This window comes from Danio rerio, chromosome 23 (assembly GCF_052040795.2).
Source record: "Danio rerio strain M-AB ecotype USA chromosome 23, GRCz13ab, whole genome shotgun sequence".
NCBI classification, from domain to species: domain Eukaryota; kingdom Metazoa; phylum Chordata; class Actinopteri; order Cypriniformes; family Danionidae; genus Danio; species Danio rerio.
This window is the reverse complement of record NC_141043.1, coordinates 11,334,233-11,352,340: the sequence shown is the minus strand read 5'-3', so window position 1 is coordinate 11,352,340 and position 18,108 is coordinate 11,334,233. Positions and strand designations below refer to the sequence as shown.

At 37.3% G+C, this 18,108-nt stretch overlaps 1 protein-coding gene across 2 annotated transcripts in view; it reads left to right on the top strand.

The window, feature by feature from the left end:
• cntn3a.2 (contactin 3a, tandem duplicate 2) overlaps window positions 1–18,108 on the top strand; it is a 220,622-nt gene that overhangs the window by 141,549 nt on the left and 60,965 nt on the right. For both annotated transcript variants that reach the window (XM_087306662.1, XM_087306663.1), the window contains exons 9-11: window positions 853–989; window positions 1,207–1,336; window positions 11,685–11,835. In XM_087306662.1, coding sequence (XP_087162788.1) covers window positions 853–989; window positions 1,207–1,336; window positions 11,685–11,835 — 418 coding nt within the window. The remainder of the gene's footprint in view (window positions 1–852; window positions 990–1,206; window positions 1,337–11,684; window positions 11,836–18,108) is intronic.

Here is an 18,108-nt window from a genome sequence, read left to right as displayed (position 1 = left end):
ATTGTAGTATGGTTTTAAAACACTGTAGTGTTTACTATAAATTACTGTAGTGTTTTTATGGGTTTTATGGGTTACCTTTCATTCAGTATTTAATGTACTGTAGCTGTTTGTAAATCTAAAAGTTCTGCACAACAAATAAAGTTGACTTTAAAAAAAAAAACATACAAGCGTAAACTTAAATTTACAACATACAAATCTGAAAACAATGTGTTACAATTTCCACAGAAGTTATACGCATCACAAATGTTTCTTGAAAGTAAAATCATATTTTGATTTATTCTTGAAAGATCATGTGGCACTTAAGACTAAATTATTCATTCATTCATTTTCTTTTCGGCTTAGTCCCTTTATTAATCTGGGGTCGCCACTGCGGAATCAACCGCCAACTTTTCCCGCATATGTTTTACGCAGCGGATGCCCTTCCGGCCGCGACCCATCACTGGGAAAGCCATACACCCTCATTCGCACACATACTGTACATACACTGTGGATAATTTAGCTCACCCAATTCACCTGTACTGCATGTCTTTGGACTGTGGGGGAAACCGGAACACCAGGAGGAAACCCACGCAAACGCAGGGAGAACATGCAAACCTCACACAGAAGACTAAATTAATTATGCAGAAACTTGCATCACAAGACTAAATAACAGTGTAAAACCCTAATCTATAATACTACTACATACAATTGCAGTTTTTTATCAAATAACAAACTTGTTGTACAAAAGAGATATCTTTTAAAATTCAACAATTTCACTGTCCCCAATATCTTTCAAACAGAAGTGTGAGGATGCTGTATATGCAACATAACCACAATATGTACAATAAAAAGTTTCCTTTTTTATCTCTTTAGCAAAACCTCAGTGGGTACAGACGATGCGGGACATTGCTTTATCAATTGAAGAGAGGTTGTTCTGGGAGTGTAAAGCCAACGGGAAACCCAAACCTTCGTACAGCTGGCTGAAGAATGGAGAACTGCTGGCAGCCGAGGTAATATTCATGCAGAGCAAACAATAATGATGCCTTCGCAAAAAGATCTGAGTTGTCAGTGCAATGATCCTCATGTCAAAACTCAGCAGGAGGGCTCTGGTAAACGTATATAACAAAGTTGCATTGATTCTATAATGACTAAAGCACAGTCTTTGTTGTTGGAGTTGAATGCATGTCTATTTTAATCTCTTTTTATTGCTCGTGCTCTGTGTCACAGGACAGGATCCAGATCGAGAATGGAGCACTGACAATCAGCTCTGTAAACCTCTCAGATGCTGGCATGTATCAGTGTGTCGCTGAGAACAAACACGGGATCATTTATTTTGGTGCCGAGCTGGTGGTGTTGGGTAAGAGAGACTCCTGTACCTTCTCATTTCCAATTATCTTGGGCCTTTGTTCACTTTGCAGCTGCATCTTAGCTAGCAGAAATAGCATTTTTGCAACATTTCACAACAGAGTCTTTTGGCAGGTAGGCAACGCTGCAGTACAATGTTTTAAAAGCTTGTTGAAACACATTTTTGAACACATTTTTCAATATAATAATTTCTAATATAACTGATTTCTAATAACTGATTTCATTTTTTCTTTGTTGTGATAACAGTCAATCATATTTTTTCTAGTAATTTTGCAAGCTTTCAACCGAGGCTCATTGGAGATATGTCCGCAGGGCTACATTTTTGGGAACATTTTTGTAGTCAACCTAATTGTTTTAGTTGCCCCAACTTTACTTTTCTAGTTACCCCAAAATGATTTGTTCGATTATTTGGAGATCATCTACTCTTTCCTGTGGACCAGTGGTCCCCAACCTTTACCGTAGCCCAGAGGGTGGAGGGGCAAGGTTATTATAGTTAACGAAAACAAAAGAAAAAACTAAAACTAGAATTTAAAAAACATTTTCGTTAACTGAAATAAAAATTTTAAAAACTAGAGTTTTTTTTTTTAAACTAGAATTGACTGAAAATGTTTTGTGTACATACAAAAATAACTTAAACTAACTAAAATTATAGCAAAAATGTCCCTTAATTTCATCCTTGTAAATGTATTTAATACATAATCCTACTATATGGCTTTTAAAAGTAAATCTATTTACTTCGCGCTGCTAGGTGTTTGACCATATTGCACCTCAGATTCTGTAATCCTGCTGCCATTAGCCAGAACAAGCCAGTTCTCCTCCAGTTGCTTCCGCGACAAAAACCAATGTCTGGACATGACAGCAGCACATTGACAACATTAAACACGACTCAAGCAGAAATCTAAAATAATTAACTTAACACATTTGTGCCCAATAATTGGTTTTACATCTTTAGTGATTGCTATTGTGAACAAAACATTTTTTTGACCGGATCCTCTAAGTCAAGGGTCACCAATCTCGGTCCTGGAGGGCCAGTGTCCCTGCAGGGTTTAGTTCCAACTTGCCTCAACACACCTGCCTGGGTGTTTTAAGTATACCTTGTAAATCCTTGATTAGCTTGTTCCGGTGTGTTTGATTAAGGTTGGAGTTGAAATCTGTTGGACACCGGCCCTCCAGGAACAAGTTTGGTGACCCCTGCTCTAAGTGAACTGGTTGAACTAATACACCAAATCAACTGAGTCATTTGAAATAAATCGCGTTTCCAATTACGTTAAGCACTTCTACACAACAACTTACTTTTTATATGCCTGATACCCTCTTCTGACTCAAATAAACCATTTTGGGCTCTATTTTATCAATCCATGCGCAAAGTGCAAAGCTCAGGGTGCAAACGCATTAAGGGCATGTCAGAATTCACTTTTGCTAATTTAAAGGAGGGAAAAATCCGCTTTGCTCCGTGGCGCTTGGTCTTACATGGCCTATTCTCTTATAGGGTTTTTGGTGTGTTTTGAGAATAAACCAATGAGAGTCTCGTCTCCCATCCCTTTAAGAGCCAGTTGCGCCGCGCCATAGCGCATTTGCTATTTACATGGCGGACTTTGTAAGTGGAAAAACTGAACACTTCACTAGTGTAACCATTCAGGCTAAAATGTTTTCAACTGGGTGCATCTGGAAAGCATGAGCGTTTCGATTGCACACGTCTCTCTAATATGCGCGCAAAGGTCGCACAGCTCTATTGAAAATAGTGAACTTGTGCACAGAAAAAACGCGATATGTAAACGGCCCTAAGGCTGCCGTCATTTGCAATCTTTAGCAGTTGACCTTTGACAGCAGTTGACAGCAAAGACATAATGGATTCACCTAATTTGTTGACAAATGGGTTGTGGATCCCTTCCTTGGCAGTTTGTGGAGCCTTTTCTCCTTCACAATGAAACTTTACAAAGACGTCTGTTTCTTAATCATTTTGCTAGCTTGTAGGAAAAAGTTTGGCACCTAAGTGACCAAGATATAACCGAGTGAATAAGGTCATTTTTCGACTAAAAGAATAAAAAAAATAATAATTGTTCAGACTCAGATAGTAAATAAAATGGAAATAAATAATGATTTTTTATGCGGCCCAGTACCAAATGGTTCATGGACGGGTGCAGGTCCATAGCCTAGGCGTTGAGGACCACTGCTGTAGACAACCTCTAACTAGAGCTGAAGATCTTTGCCCAAACCCGACGGGACCTGGCAGGACCCGACGGGTGGGTTGGATTTGATTTTTATCATTTTAGACAGGGTTGGATCAGGCCGGACTTGGCTTGCGCAGTAGGTAAATGAATAGTCATGTTATGCACTTCGATTAGCGCGAGAAAGTAATCAAATCATTTGTTACAACATTAAAATCCATCCATGCAAATGTAAAACAAATGATGACTTAGGAAGTTAAAAAGAGCAAATTTTGACGGCAGTCAAGCCAATCACCAGTTCAGAATGGGAACGGTCATTCTAGGCGCCAAGGTATTTCGGCGGTCGCTCATACACTGAGTATTACGGTAGAGCGCTTAACAGCAAGCTGACAGGCAAAAACATGAGGTCTCTTGCTACATTAAAACTGCTGTCATAGAAAATTAAATGGATGTTCCTGGCTGGTGGAAGATGAACAAACAATCCTACCCAAAACTTGCAAAATTAGCCAGCTCATAACTATGCATCTTGGCCTGTAGCAGCAGCAGTGAATGGGTGTTCGGTGCTGCTGGATGCACCATCCTGAGGCTAAGTGTTTGTACCTAAGCCTGTTTAGATACCTAGGCCGATTTAGAGTGCTGAGATGTTACGATGTTATAGAGGACTTGTTTTATTTCATTGGTCCAACTTTCAAGTGGCCTATAGCCTACGTTTATTACTAATAAATTATGTTAAAACATATAAATGACTCCTTCCTGAAAAAAGGCAAAAGAGCTGTGTGCCTGTGCACATTTGAATAATGTCGGGCTATAAATGGGTTCATGCTTCATAAAGCTGTCAATCAATATGTATCTGTCGGGCTCGGTTCTTATCGAATCTAATTTTTATGGCACGATTACAGCTCTAATCCACCTAGATTACTCAATGGTAGCCATATTGCACCACACCACACAGAATAGCCGATTGGTAGGGAGGAGACAGAGTAATGAAGCCAATTATGAAATGGGGATGGTTAGGACGCCAATGCGCAAATTTGGTCAGGAAGGAAATCCTGAGATTTTTAACAATCACAGAGGATCAGGATCTTGGTGTAACGTATCATACGAAAGATGGCACCCACTAACTAGTAGAGAGTTCCCATCAATAAACTGGGGCGTTAAGACCCATACAGACCACAGAATAAGAGCCCATTGCTGGTCTTACTAACACCACTTCCAGCAGCAAGCTAGCTTTCCCATGTGGTCTCTCATCCAGCTACTAACCGGGTGAAGCCCTGCTTAGTTTCAGTGGGCCAACATGTGAGAATTGCAGAAAGAAAGTTGTCGTCGCTTCAATTCAAATAAACACAATTCAAATTCAGATATTTTTTTTTTAGCTCCATTTTGCATTTAATTCAGGAATTAAAAAACTAGTATGGCTCAAAACCATGTTTTGTGTGTTATTTGTAAATTTAGTAACAAGTAGCCATGCAATAAGCAGGATAATGTACATCGAGCAGCTTGTTTTCGCAGCTTAAACAAGCAATTGAAACCTATTGAAAAATGTATCATTATCACTGATCCATCTATGACTATGCAAGATAAACTTAAGAACCTTTTTACAAAAAAAAAAAAAAAAAAAACTCCATGTGTACTTGAGCTTTTTTAAGATCATGGTGAGCTGACTTTGAATAAGTTCTTTATGAGTCACTAGTTCAGTTGGCTCTACAAAGAAGTGACTGGTACATATTTTCAGTAAAAAAGCTTCATTATGAATATCAGAAGAGCTCTCACCCACTCAAACAAACTCCCTCACACACCCAAGCGCAGCGCCTCTTTTCACCATTTCCCATAAAAACATTGATTTGTCCGCATTTGGAGAAGGGCTGCCGTGCCACCATGACTTTCAGTAATGTTAATCCGCTATTGATCGTCTGGTTGGAGATGAGGAGCTGTGGCCGCTCTGTTGACAACATGACAAAGCCACAACGGAGGAAAAACCTTCAGCAGACACTGACAAAGAGCAGAAGCAGATCTCTGTCATCGGCTCACACACCAAGATGCTAGAGAGTGCATAGGGGTTATTGAAGACATCTCTGTTTTTGATTCCTTCACTGGGTTTTTGTAATGATGTTTGTGCGGGAGCCAGAAAACCCTCCGAGGGCTAATTAGGTAATAGAGATGCCGTTTAACAATGCTTTAGGCCGTGGCGTGTTCGCTGTGACAGTGCATAAGCGGCTTTCCCATTCGCAGTGTTGGATAAGCGCTGATTCTCGGCAGAGGAGACACATTACACCCAATTAGCGCTGGTGGTTTGGCTTTACGTCATCGCTGGCGGAAAGTGGGTTTCATGGAAGGGCTACTTTAAAAGATGGACAGTGCATTTAAACACTGGTGGAATGTCAGCTTACTGTCATGGCTTGCTTAAACAGGTTAAGTGGAATTTTGAAAGCATCCATGCCATTAAGCTTTATTTTTTATGTTATAATTTTTTTTTTGTGATTTTTTTATGTTGCAGACTTTATGTTGTTTTTGTTGTTGCTATTGTTTTTATTTGCTCTTATTATTTTGCATAAGAATGGGTGCAGTCATTTGAACCTGATTGGCAGAGACTTCTGGTCTCATTCACTTCTATTGCAAAAATGCTTCTTGTTGCAAACTTGTATTTTCTTATTGTATTGCTAATATGGTATACATTGCCATGAACAAAAATGTTTGTAGAGCAAGTAGTTTGACCGTTTACTGCTGTTTATAATTTCTAGTCATTTTTATATAAGCAAATGAATCGGAATTAATTAATTTAAGACAATCACAGAAAATAGAGGTCAACAGAGACAAAAGAATTTTCATAAGACTTTTTAGACTCCTACATCATTTAAAATGATTTTCAATAAGTTTAATTCATTTTAATTATTTTTATTGTTTCGGTTTTATTGTATGTATTTCATTGCAGAAATTCATCTTCCTTACCTTAAATAATAAAAAATAGTGTAAAATAAATGTAGCATAGATATATAATGTATTAATGAAAACAAAAAATAAATAAATAAATAAATATATATATATATATATATATATATATATATATATATATATATATATATATATATATATATATATATTTTTTTTTTTTTTTTTTTTTTTTTTTTCATTAATAGCAGAAGTGCTCGAAGGCGGTGTCGAGACCATAAACAAAGGCAGGGGAAGCTTGGCAGGCTAGGAACTAAGCTAAAGCTAACACCACACCGGCTCTCTTTACCCAGCATCTTTCTCGCCAATGTAAGGTCACTGGTGAACAAAATGGATGAGATTCGACTGCACATCAACCACAATAAAAATTATGGAACTGTAATGTCATGATTTTCACAGAAACAAGGCTAAACATCGGGGTACGAGACAATGCTCTATTTTTTTTTTTAACTGAGCACCACACATTATGACAAAACGGCGGATAACTCCAGTAAGACCAGAGGCGGAGGATTGTGCATTTATATTAACAAAGCTTGGTGCACAAACTCTGTCGTCGTTGGAAGACATTGCTCTGCTAACCTAGAATATTTAATGGTTAAATGTAGACTGTTTTATTTACCAAGGGAATTCACATTCACCATTGTGACTGCTGCTTATTTTCCTCCTGATGCTGATGCTAAGCTTGCTATGAATGAACTTCATGCAGCCATCAGCAAACAACAGACTGCTCACCCGGGGGCTGCTTTTATTGTTGTGGGGGATTTTAATCACTCAAACGTAAAGACAGTGCTCCCCAAACTCCATTAAAACATTTTCTACCACACAAGGGGAAACAAAACCTTAGACCATGTTTACCCAAACATGGTTGAAGCATACGCTGTGACCCCCCTCCCCCACTTGGGTCAATCAGATCACCTTTCTTTGTTTCTCATCCCCAAGTACTCACCCCTCATCATACGTGTGAAGCCATCAGTGAGGATCATCAAAGTGTGGCCAGCTTGGGTAGACTCCACACACCAGGACAGGTTTCAACACACAGACTGGAGTATGTTTGCTTCCCAGGCCAACTCTGGCTCTCACACAGACATGAACAGTGACACTTCCTCTGTTCTGGAATTCATCCACACCACCATAGACAGTGTTACAACCCAGAAACAGATCACTACATACCCGAATCAGAAGCCATGGATGAGCCCTCTTTGATAGAGACAATAAAGAACCCTACACCATCATTTTCTTAACCAACCACTTACCTATCACACTCACCTCCTCAGAAGTCTAAACTGCTCTGCCTCAGATCAGTGTGCGTAAGGCTGCTGGACCAGACCGTATTCCTGGGCGCATCCTCAAAGCATGTGCAGAACAGCTCGCTGGGTATTCACGGACATTTTAAACCTGTTGCTTATCCTTGCAGCTGTGCCAACATGCTTTAAAACCACCTGTATTGTGTCAGCCCAACATGCCTGAATGACTACCGCCCTGTAGCACTCACACCCATCCTCATGAAGTGCTTCGAGCGGTTGGTCCTAGCACATCTAAAAGACTCTCTGCCATCCACACCCTCTAGGCTAATGATCAAACTTAGAGACCTGGATTTCGACATGTCTCTCTGCAACTGGGTTATGAACTCTCTGACTAACAGACCTCAGAATGTTAGATCAGGCCACATCTTCTCCACTATCATCACACTCAACACTGGTGTACCACAGGGCTGTGTGTCAAGCCCTTTCCTCTACTCCCTTTTTACTATCGACTGTAGGCCTGTGAACAGATCCAACACCATCATCAAATTTGCAGATGACACCACAGTGATTTGTCCAATTAGCAACAATGATGAGACTGCCTACAGGGGGGAGATACAGCATCTGGCCACTTGGTGCACCGACAATAATCTGCTCTTTAACACCAAAAGTCTAAGGAGCTCATTGTAGTCTTAAGGAAAGGACGAACAGGATCACATGATCCCATCCACATTAATGGGATGGCCATTGAGCCTCTCTCATCCTTCAAGTTCCTGGGGACCCAGACCTCAAAAGACCTTTCCTGGACCACCAACACCTCCATCCTGGTCAAGAAGGCTCACCAGCGCCTTTTTTTTAAGGCAACTTAAGAAGAACCAGCTTTCATCAGCTGTCTTGGTGAACTTCTACCGCTGCACAATAGAAAGCATCCTGACCAACTGCGTCACAGTCTGGTATGGAAGCTGCTTTGTTGGTGAGAGTAAGGCACTGCAGCGGGTGGTGAAAACTGCCCAACGCATCACAGGGTAAACACTGCCTGCCATTAAGGACATCCAGAAGAAACACTGTCTCCGCCAAAAACGCAGTATTCTTAAGGACACCTCTCACCCTGCTCACAGACTGTTTTCACTTCTGCCTTCCGGCAGGCGCTTCAGGCTCCCCCGGACAAAAACCAGCAAACTAAGGAACAGCTTTTTCCCCAGAGCTGTCTTCCTTCTGAACTCTGCCACTCACTGACACTTTTGCCTCCCTAATACACCCCCCACTCTCCACTAGCTTATACTCCTCACAATCACTGTACTGTTTAATATTTGCACATTTAAAATTTGAACATATTCATTGCACTACATTGCAGTGATTCACTAATTTGAACTGTGCCTACTATATATATATATATATATATATATATATATATATATATATATATATATATATATATATATATATATATATATATATATATATATATATATATATATATAGTTGAAGTCAGAATTATTAGTCCCCTTGAATTATTAGCCCCCCTGTTTATCCTTTTCCCCAATGTCTGTTAAGCGGAGAGATTTTTTCAACACATTTCTAAACATAATAGTTTTAATAACTCATTATTAATAACTTATTTATTTTATCTTTGCCATGATAACAGTAAATAATATACAGATTAAAGTGACATTTAAAGGCATAACTATGTTAATTAGTTTAACTAGGCAGGTTAGGGTAATTAGGCAAGTTATTGTATATATGTATGGTTTCTTCTGTAGACTATCGAATAAAAATATAGCTCAAAGGGGCTAATAATTTTGTCCTTAAAATGGTTCATAAAAAATGAAAAACTGCATTTATTTTAGCTGAAATAAAACAAATAAGACTTTTTTTCCAGAAGAAAAAATATTATCAGACATACGATAAAAAAAACTTAAGTTGGGGAATATTTTAAAAAAGAAAAAAAATCAAAGGGGGGGCTGATAATTCTGACTTCAACTGTGTGTGTGTATATATATATATATATAATTATTATTATTATTATTATTTTTAACTTTTAGTTTAATCTTAAATATGTAACGATTACTGATAGATTGTCGCATTGCATCATTGAAATCATGTGTATGAAAGATTTTTGGCTTCCCTGTAAATATAATGATGACGGAAACGTGAGTTATTCGGGATGTGATGGGTGTTCTTATAGGTGTTTTCTGTCACTTCTTGTTTAACCACATTCAGTGTGTAACGAAGGGTCTGACACAGAGGGATCCATTTGCAGTATATTTATTGAACAGAGTTTAATAATAAACAGCACACAGATGTTAAGCGTGTGCGAACTCACATCAAACACAGTTGTAGTTAGTCGAGGGGCTGGCGGCTGGCAAACACAGGGTGAATATTCAGGCGTGGGTCAAAGTCAGGATGCAGGCAAGAGTTCAGGGCAGGCGGCAGGCAATACAGAGTCAAGATTCAGTCCAAAGTTGTCAACGGGAAAGCAGGCAATGATCAGGAATATGAATTTTAAATGATGGTGAATTGCATATGTATATTGATTAGACTCAAAATAAATATGGGCTGTACAAAATATCGTGTTTGATATATATATATTTTTTTTACATTATCATTATTTTTAGCATTATCAGCAACAGCAGTAGTTACAGGCAATTTTTTATCAGTACTGGATATTTGACAATTTATTTTTATTCAGCTGATTATTTATTTATTTTATTTTTAATAAATTACAGGTTTTAAGTTCTGTTTCTTAAAACCAAACGTTTCTTGCAATGCTGTTTTTGTAATAAATGGAAAGCAAATTACATTTGTCTTCTCCCTTTTTGGCTGATCTGAAAGTGGTCCGATCCGTGACTAAATAATGTGATCCGAACCGTGAGTCAAATATATTAAAAATAAGCAGAATATTTGGCAGTTCGTTCCGCTGTGGTGACCTCTGATAAATCAGAGATTAAGCTGATGAAAATGAATTTTAGTATCACTAAATATTGTAGATTTTATTAATAGTTAATAATTTTAATTATTTTATATTAATATATTCTGTTTTCTTATTCCTTATCAGTTTTTGAACTGTTTTTCCCATGTACCGTTCTTATCGTTGAATTCAATTTGAGCTATTAAAAATAACTATTATTATTACTGTTATTATTAATATTATGGGGTGGCGCAGTGGGTAGTGCTTTTGCCTCACAGCAAGAAGGTCGCTGGTTCGAGCCTCGACGTTGTGGGTTGCAGCTGGAAGAGCATCTGCTGCGTAAAACATATGCTGTATAAGTTGGCGGTTCATTGCGTTGTGGTGACCCCTGATTAATAAAGGTATTAAGCCGAAAGGAAAACGAATGAAGATTATTATTATTATCATTATTATACCCATGACAATTAGCTGGAACTAACTAAATTCTGAAAATCCGTGTGACCATCCACATCCTTTTTATTCACTTGTTTAAAATCTACATTGCATGGGTTCATTAATTCAGCAGTACTCATGCGTCAACGCTCCTTCAAAAATGATGATGGGATGTAGAGCATGATGGAAAAATAGGGAAGGATCCCAATAAAAAAAATCTTACAGAAGTAGTCTCAAGAGACTCATTTGAGCAAAAGCGCTGTGATATATTGAAACGATAATGTGTCTCAGCTGACCACTTTTGATCAGATCAATGAAAATGCATGTTAAACCTGGTGGAAACGGAGACATTGCACTCCAAACCTCCCTGCATGATGAGAACTGCACCGTGCAAATTGCATTCATCCCTAATTTCCCTGATTTGCATAATTTCTTTAGTGAATCACCAAAACAACAGCAAGTGCAGTCCCTTCAGAATTCTCTCGGAGCTGTTTCTTTAAGAGAAAATGCTAAAGTGCTTTTAGATCAGCACTACGCACACACATAAGGCTGCTTTTGGCCCTGCTGTCCATTTTCAGTTGTGCGCACAGGGCATCCATGCCTGAGGCGGCAGTTTGACTCTCTGGGCCCTGTGTTTTTCCACAGCTTCGCCCCCAGACTTTTCCAGAAGCCCTCTAAGAACCTTGCTTAAAGCCAAGACGGGCAGCACAGTCACCATGGAGTGCAAACCGCAGGCCTTTCCCTCAGCCATCACCCTGTGGAGGAAAGGCAATGAAGTGATGCAGAGGACTGACAGGTACAAATACCAGCCTTTTCTTCCTTCCTTTTCTTGCTTTCTTATCTTTAAAGGGATTGTTCACCTAAAAATGTAAATGTTGTCATCATTTGCTTAGCCTTAAGTCAGTGGTTCTCAAACTTTTTTCACCAAGTACCACCTTAGAAAAAAATCGTCTCTGCAAGTACCACCTTACGGCGCTATTTTTTAATCAGTATTAAAAAATAGCGTCGTAAGCCTAATTAAGCAGCTACAGGTGTGCACAGTTTTAAAACGATGCAGATTACTTCCTATTATTAAGAATATGTATTATTGTCAGTCACTTTAAACATTTGAAATAGTCTGAACATTAACTGTGCTTGCAGATAAAAAAAAAAAGTTTTAGTTAAAATGTGCTTTTAAAAGTTCATAAAAAAAGGCGCTGTTCTTAAAGAGTAAAAAGAAAACTGCTGTACTTAAATCTAAAGTATTCATAGTAGCCTATTCATCAAAAGCTGGAAATGCTGCTTGGACCTTATAAATATAGGCTATATGTCATATTCATACACTTTCAGACAAATCTTGAAATAAATGTTAAATGTACATGACAGGGTTCATACAGGCACAGCCTAATGAAAATCAATTCCAGCACCTATTTTTTTTTTCAAGACTGACATGCTATGTCATGCTATTGCTATTGAAGACCTGAAATGTATTCTCAGCAACCCATAAAACATTGCATAGGAATAGATACAAATAAAAACCATTAATAATAATATTTATTATTCATACATTAATAATATAATAAACCTGCACTAAATGCTTGTGAAATCTTTTTTGTACTCAAGTAAAAATACTATTACACTGCTAAAATAACAAAGATTTTAGTAAATAATACTAAAATTAGGTAAAAGTACAAATTACTCTTTTAAAAAGTACTAGTTGATTACTTTTAAATAAAAATCAGATTTTCATTATAAAATCACTTTTTTTTAAGTGTAAACCTGATTTAATGGTTTGATTGCTTACATCCCAAAGCTACATGTATAATTTGCACTAACAAAGGAATTATAGTCAATTTTTCCTTTCATGACAATTAATCTTTTTCAATAGCACTGGTAAAACTACCAAATAATCTTTGAGGCCATAGAGACACTTTTTGCCCATTTTTAAAAATATATATTTTTAAGCTTTGAAATGTTAAATTAAAGTATATGGAAAAAAGATTTAAATTTAGCCTTTTATTTACATATTTTACACTATTTTCTTTACAATATGGCAAATTTGTTTCTTAAATAGCTGTACATCACATGTAGATTTTATTTTACACTTGATCTTAATCTAAAATAGAAACGTAAAAAATACAAGTACACTGTCAGTAAAAATATAAAACAAATGACTTCATTTTACTTGAGGTATTTGAAATATGACAACACTTATCAAAGCAGAGCTTTAAGAGCCTTATTGTTAATTTTGATAAATAAACAATAAGTAGGCTAACAATGGATTGCTTTGACCTGTAATGCTTTAGGACAGATCAGAATACAGCTAAATGTATAAATCACACAAATACCTCATCCAGAAAGAACTCCAGCATAATTATTTTGTCGTAAAGAAATAAAAAATGTTCCACCTTTGCTAAAAGTAAGTTTCACTTCACAACACAGCCAAATAAGAAGACTATTAGCATTGTCATCGATCATGTATCAATCTATTTCTAAATATTTGATAACTTTGAATACTATTGACTAAATTTAGTTAAGGAGCAAAGATAAATAATGTCTACTTTAATAGTGGAAAGATCGCGATTGTATTCTATCTGAGCACACACGCGATCATGAGAGGACTTGCAGTTTATTTGAAAAAAGGCTATTTAAGAGCTCGCATATCTGTTTTAGCGATTTGCGTACATGAATGCGCTCTCGTGTTTAAATAAAGCACTCGCCTCATTTGCAGAAATTAGTTATTGCGCAATACCTCCATTCCCGCACCGCCATTCAGAATGTATTTAGAGGAGTGACAGGTCAGAGGCGAGAGACTGGCTGTCGGAGAGCGAAACGTGTATGAAGATCATCAAATAGGCAGGAAATATGTCCGCGGTTTAATTACTCTGCTAGACATCTCTATAGTTAAAACATCCGAGAGGCATTATTCCAACAAAACATTTGTTTTTAAGTTGTTTTTTCTGTCTCTGCAACACAGAAAGCCTTGTCCCGCCCTTGCGTTTCACGCAACTAGACAAGGTCGACTGTGATTGGCCACTTTTCATGTCAGTCAAATCACGCTCCAGAATCAATTCTTAAACTTCGGAAACTGATTTTCAGCAGCTTATGACACAATGCACTAAAATAAACAATTCTAAGCACAGCGTTGTGATCGTACGCTTCACAAAACAGCCAATGCTGATCACATCGATGTTATATTACGCATTAAAGGATTAAAAGTGTTAATTGTTTCTTTCATTATTCAGCGATTCCTCCGCGTACCACTAGGAAGAAGCCCGCGTACCACTAGTGGTACGCGTACCACAGTTTGAGAACCACTGCCTTAAGTGATTCCAAATCTTTGATTTTTTATTTTTTTGAACACAAAAGATACTTCAACGATATTTTGAAGAATGTTAAAAAATTTCTTCTTAAACTGCAGACTGTCAGCTTTAATTTAAGGGTTTTTACATCCAAATCAGGTGAACGCTGTAGGAATTACAACAATTTGCAGATGTGCCTCCCACTTGTTAAGGGTCCAAAAGAAATTGTACAATCAGCTTCTAACCTGTTCCATGGGCGGTGTGTTTTTCTTTTTTATTCCAATTTTCAATTCCAGAGTTCATTTTAAATGTGCTATTTGCATTTGCGATCTGTTACTGTCAACTCTGGCTGAAAAAAACTAAACAAACCCATCAAAGAGACAACAAAAACAGATCAAGAACACTCAAAGTCAGCAATCAAGTGAAGACTACACCAGAGTAAATACAGAGGGTTCATCACAAGATGTAAAGGTAACACTTTACAATAAGGTTAATTAGTTAATGCATTTACTAACATGAACTAATCATGAACAACACATGTACAGCATTTATTAATCATAATTGAACATTTACTAATGCATTAATAACATCCAAGTCCATGCTTGTTAACATTAGTTAATGCACCATGAGTTAACATAAACTAACAATGAACTACAGTACTGTATTTTCATTAACTAACGTTAACTAACATGAACAAATACAGTAGTAGATGTATTGTTCATTGTTTGTTCATATAAGTAAATGCATTAATTAAGATTAACTAATGAACCTTACTGTAAAGTGTGACCAATGTAAAATTTTGGTGAGCCTCAAAAACAGGAAGACCAGATTAGAGTTCTAAAAAAGCCTTCACAGTGCTGGAACAGCATCCTATAGACAGATGAAACCAAGACCAACTTGTACCAGGGTAATGGGAAGTCAAGTGTATAGAGAAGGCTGCTCATGATCCTACGCAGTGAAGCATGGTGGTAAAAGTGACATGGCGTAAGCATGTATGGCTGCCAATGAAACTTGTTCTCTTGTATTTATTAATGATGTGACTGCTGACAAAAGCAGCAGGATGAATTCTGAAGTGTTTCAGGCAATATGTTTTGCTCATATTAAGCCAAATGCTTCAGAACTCATTGGATGGTGCTTTACAGTGCAGATGGAGAATGACTAGGCCCACATGGATTCTGTTCACGCAGAATTCTGCACATTTTTGATTCTGTTCATTTACCTGTGTACATGTAAATGTGTGCAAATTTATATTTATTCAGTTTTTTTAATTAATTACTGTAATATTATTTACTAATATGAAACTATGTATACGAATTATTTACAATACAGTTTGTAAAGTAATATTTTCTGTCTTTTAGTAGATATGAGACACTTGCTTTGCCAGATTAAGTGGATCTAATTGGATTTGCATTGTGAACATTGAATAAAAGTTAAAAAGGTATTACATTTTATTTAATATATTGAGGTTTTAGTTATGATACTCCCAAAATAATTCTGTATAAATCTGCAGATTTTTAACACAATTCTGCGCAGAAATAGCAAAAAAAAGTCTGCAGATTCTGTCTGGCCCTAAGAATGACCCAGAGTTTATGAAGGGAAAGAAGTGGAGTGTTATGCAATGGCCAAGTCAATCACCTGAACTGAATCCGATTGAGCTTGCATTTCACTTGCTGAAGACAAAACTCAATCAATCAACCAATCAATCAATCAATTAATAAAACTATTCTTTTGTTCAATATGTATATCATAGAGGCTTTTAAATAACTACATTTTTATGAGGAAATTTTCATAGCCATCTGCGCTTATTTGGAATTGCGCTTTCCTAGTCAATAGTTTATGTAAGTGCTGTCGGAAGGACAGATTCATGGTTCAGTGCAGGATAGAAAAGATTTAAAACTACTGTAATTGAAATCTACTGAAACATATTTATAAATGGTAACAAATGAAACTTAGATGTGTAATAGACACATAAAAACGGAAGAAAAATATCACTTTCTGATAAGCAAAAAGCCCCAAATCTAGAAATGTACAGGTGCACGAAGAAACTATGTTTTCGCCTGCAGCGTCTCACCTTAATTCCTCTTATCCCTTCCTTCTTACCACGTATTGGCGCAAAGGCTTCACCCCAGCAGCTCTGCTATGTTCACACTATCTGCAGCTTAACAGCTATCAAAGGAAGCAGCATTGCCAATTGTGGTCGCTCACTGACCATAACACTCATGAATTATGAAGCAGGCCATTAGGCTGGGCCGGCAGGAGGTCGCTCGGCATTTTGGGTTGAGTCTGTCAAGTATGAAATGATTCCTGGTAGGAGGCCACTTGAGGAAGCACGCGCTTGGCTCTTTTTATAATGAAGTTGGATTAAATAGTATGGGAGGAATCCTGTCAGGGCTGGAGAACTACTGTGGGAGAACAATAGATTTGCATTAAGCCGCAGTTGTTTGTTTTGAGAGCGTTCGGCAAGACGTCCCTGGACCAATTTAACTGTAAGCGCATTGCCGAGGAAGTGTGCAGTACAGCCTTAACATTCCAGCAATGGGTTTCCAGCAGGCATTTGCAGTCTGGGTGATATACTGTGAATTGCTGATAGGTATAGGGGAGACTAGAGGCATTTGCACAATCTTCTACATGCATTTGTTTATGAGCCACACACACGGCCACACATTTAAGTGGAATGCGCAATATTACCATTACATTTTTTTTTTTACGTTGAGAAAGCGCCAATCTTAATCTCAAGTTTTAATGTTTCACATTACATTGCAGGGGATGTTACTACAAAAAAGGCTTGAAATACATAAACATTTCTAAATAATGCTACTAACATTTTAGCTTTACTGGCTGTATATGGTGCTAATTCTGGGTGTGTGATATAGCTATATTTTGTTAATTATTATTCATAAACAGGTAATTTGGCATCATTTTGTCAATTGTGTTTTTGTCTTTAATGAGTGATTCTTCCATTCATTCATTTTCAACAACAAAGCAATTTGCTAAAAAATGATTGATATTTTATAATGCATAAAATTATGCCACAGTGGAATGAACCGCCAACTTATCCAGCACGTTTTTATGCAGCGGATGCCCTTCCAGCCGCAACCCATCTCTGGGAAACATCCACACACACACACACAAACACACACACACACTCATTCACACTCATACACTACGGACATTTTAGCCCACCCAATACACCTGTAGCTCAAGTCTTTGGACTGTGAGGGAAACCGCAGCACCCGGTGAAACCCACGCGAACGCAGCGAGAACATGCAAACAACTGAGCCGAGGTTCGAACTAGCAACCCAGCGACCTTCTGGCTGTGATATATATATATATATATATATATATATATATATATATATATATATATATATATATATATATATATATATATATATATAATTGTGTGTATATATACATACACACAGATTGGACCATAAATATTTGGACATTGACAAAATTTGTACATTTTTGGCTTTATACACCAACACAATGGATTTTAAATGAAACTAACAGTTTGTGCCTAACCTTAACTGCAGACTGTCAGCTTTAATTTTATTTGACATCCAAATCAGACCACTGTAGGAATTACAACAGTTTGCATATGTGCCTCCCACTAGTTAAGGGTCCAAAAGTAATTGGACAGAATTCTAATTATGAATCAAACTTTTACTTTTTAATACTTGGGTGCAAATCCTTTGCAGTCAATTACAGCATGAAGTCTGGAATGCGCAGACATCACCAGATGCTGGGTTTCATCTCTGTTGGTGCTCTGCCAGGCCTTTACAGCA